The sequence below is a fragment of the Malurus melanocephalus genome, unplaced genomic scaffold (genome assembly GCF_030028575.1).
Source record: "Malurus melanocephalus ecotype Western Australia unplaced genomic scaffold, MMel_1.1 scaffold_2370, whole genome shotgun sequence".
NCBI lineage: Eukaryota > Metazoa > Chordata > Aves > Passeriformes > Maluridae > Malurus > Malurus melanocephalus.
The window spans coordinates 8,491-11,404 of record NW_026625602.1 but is presented as its reverse complement, the minus strand read 5'-3'; the positions used below and the strand labels follow the sequence as shown (position 1 = coordinate 11,404).

General features: G+C 56.6%; 1 protein-coding gene across 1 annotated transcript; it reads left to right on the top strand.

Moving 5' to 3' along the window:
• Nucleotides 1–1,495: 1,495 nt before the first annotated feature.
• On the top strand, nt 1,496–2,597 carry HSPBP1 (HSPA (Hsp70) binding protein 1). The gene is made up of 2 exons (XM_057388721.1): nt 1,496–1,783; nt 2,484–2,597. The coding sequence occupies exons 1-2, from the start codon at nt 1,652–1,654 to the stop codon at nt 2,580–2,582; spliced, it is 231 nt and encodes a 76-aa protein (XP_057244704.1). The 5' UTR covers nt 1,496–1,651; the 3' UTR covers nt 2,583–2,597.
• The last annotated feature ends 317 nt before the right edge of the window (nt 2,598–2,914 follow it).

Here is a 2,914-nt window from a genome sequence, read left to right as displayed (position 1 = left end):
GAGAGAGAACCGAGAGAGAATCGAGAGAGAACCGAGAGAGAACCGAGAGAGAACAGAGAGAGAACGGAGAGAGAACCGAGAGAGAACCGAGAGAGAACCGAGAGAGAACCGAGAGAGAACAGAGAGAGAACCGAGAGAACAGAGAGAGAATTGAGAGAGAACCGAGAGAGAACCGGGAATGGCACCGGTGAGACCCGGGGGAACCGAGAGAACCGAGAGAGAACCGAGAGAACCGAGAGAGAATCAGTGAGTCCCACCCGGGGGGAACCGGGAGAACCGAGAGAAAACTGAGAGAGCACCGAGAGCCCCGAGAGCCCCGGCCCCGCCGTTACCGCAGCGCTGCGGGATGTGGTGCGGGTCCGCCCGGCACCGGAGCTGCTCCCGGTGCTTCTCCCATTGCCGTTCCCGGTGTCGATCACGGTGCTGTTCCCGTTCCCGGTGCCGTTCACGTTCCAGGAGCTGCTCTCGGTGCCTCTCCCGTTGTCGTTGCTGTTCCCGGTGCTGTTCACGGAGCCGTTCCCGGAGCTGCTCCCGCTCCCGGTGCCGTTCATGGAGCTGCTCCTGGTGCCGTTCCCGGTGCCGCTCCCATTGCCGTTCCCGGTGTCGATCACGGTGCCGTTCACGGAGCCGCTGCCGAAGCCGCTCACGGTTCCGTTCCCGGTTCCACTCTCAGTCCCGTTGCCGCTCCCGTTCCCGACTTCGCTCCCGTTCCCGGGTCTGTTCAGGGTCCCAGTTCCGTTCCCGTTCCCGGTTCCACTCTCAGTCCCGTTGCCGCTCCCGTTCCCGGCTCTGTTCCCGTTCTCAGTTCCGTTCCCGTTACCGTCTCCGCCGCCACTGCCGGTACCGAGCCCGCCCGGGCACCCGCTCCCGTTGCCGCTCCCGTTCTCCGCTCTGTTCCCGTTCTCAGCTCCGCTCCCGTTCCCGGTACCGATCCCTGCCGGGCACCCGCTCCCGTTGCCGTTGCCGCTCCCGTTGCCGGCTCTGTTCCCGTTCTCAGCTCCGCTCCCGTTGCCGCTCCCTTTGCCGTTCCCTTTGCCGTTCCCGTTCCCAGTCCCGTTCCCGTCTCCGTTCCCGGTACCGATCCCTGCCGGGCTCCCGCCCGCTCCCGCCGCCCGCTCCGCCATTCTCATTGGCCGCCCGCCCCCCGCGCCGCCGCTCCCATTGGCTGCCGCCCCGGACAGTCCCGCCCCCGCCGTGAGGCGCTCCGAGAGCTGATTGGTGGAGACGCAGAGCCTTTTCATTGGTCCGCGGAGATGCGGGATTACTATTGGTCAGAGTGGATGCCAATCAAACCATTCTGTTGTTTGATTGGCTGAAAGCCGGCGAGTTCCGCCTTTATCCTTCTATTGGCTAAAACCACGCGCGGATCTCGCTTYCCATTGGTCGCTCCCCTCAAACTCTTCCCTCCCATTGGCTCAGCGCGCTGTCACTCATCCCCACCACCTCACAATGAGCTCAGCGTGCGACCGTCCATAAACAATACCGCCGAAACCCCGCCCACTTCCGCCTCCAAACCCCGCCCCTTCCGGCCCTTCCCAAGATGGCGCCACCCATCCGCGGTCTGCGTTCGTAACCGCTCCCGGATCGTTCCCGGGGCTCCGATCGGTCCCGGATCGGTCTCGGATCGGTCCCGGATCGTTCCCGGTGCGCGATGGCGGCGGCTGCGGGCGGAGGATCCGGCGGGGACCGAAGGGAACCGCCTCACACTCTGCAGGGGCTGCTGGAGATGGCGCTGGTGGCGGGAGAGGCTCAGCCCGAGCCCCGCGAGCCCATGGCCCAGGAGGTCTGAGGGGATCTGAGGGGAAATTTGGCTTTTTTCCGGTTTATTTCGGGTTTATTTTGGGGTTCGGGTTCTGATTTTTTGGTTCAGGGCCTGATTTTCTTTTTTCGGTTCAGGGTCTAATTTTGGTTTTTTTTCGGCTCAGGGTCTGATTTTCGGGTTTATTTTACGGTTCAGGCTCTGATTTTGGGCTTTATTTTGGGGTTCAGGGTCTGATTTTGGGGTTTATTTTGGGTTCATGGTCTAATTTTGGGGTTTTTTTCGGTTCAGGATCTGATTTTCGGTTTTTTTTCAGTTCAGGGCCTGATTTTCGTTTTTTTTTTCCATTCAGGGTGTGATTTTTTGGTTTTTTTGGTGATTTTGGTTGATTTTGGTTGATTTTGGCTGATTTTGGACTGATTTTGGCTGATTTTTGGCTGATTTTGGCTGATTTTGACTGATTTTGGTTGATTTTGCTGTAACTTTGTGCAGCTTTCGTCAATTCTGATCCCTTTTTTCTAATTTTTGGGTTGATTTCTGTTAATTTTTATTTATTTTATATTTTTTAGCGGCAGCAGTGGCTCTGGGCAGCCCCGGGGGTGATTTTGCTGTAACTTTTCACCGTTTTGGGTTATTTTGGTGCCGGTTTTTTCACCATTTTCTCTATTTTAACGCAGTTTTTTTTCATTTTTATGAATAAATTTTATTATTTTTATATTTTTAGAGGCAGCAGTGGCTCCGAGCCGCCGTTTCCGAGGCTCTGGGCAGCCCCGGGGGCTCTCAGGCTCAGCTCCGCCGCTGTCTCGGGCTGATTTTGGTGTAACTTTGTGCAGGTTTTATCAATTTTAACGCGGTTTTTTTTGGTTTATTTTATATATTTTTATATTTTTATGTTTTCCAGAGGCAGCAGTGGCTCCGAGCCGCCGTTTCCGAGGCTCTGGGCAGCCCTGGGGGATCTCAGGCTCAGCTCCGCCGCTGTCTCGGGGTGGTTTTGGTGTAACTTTGTGCAGATTTTATCAATTTTAACGCGGTTTTTTTTATATTTTTATTTATTTTATATATTTTAGAGGCAGCAGTGGCTCCGAGCCGCCGTTTCCGAGGCTCTGGGCACTCCTGGGGGCTCTCAGGCTCAGCTCCGCCGCTGTCTCGGGGTCG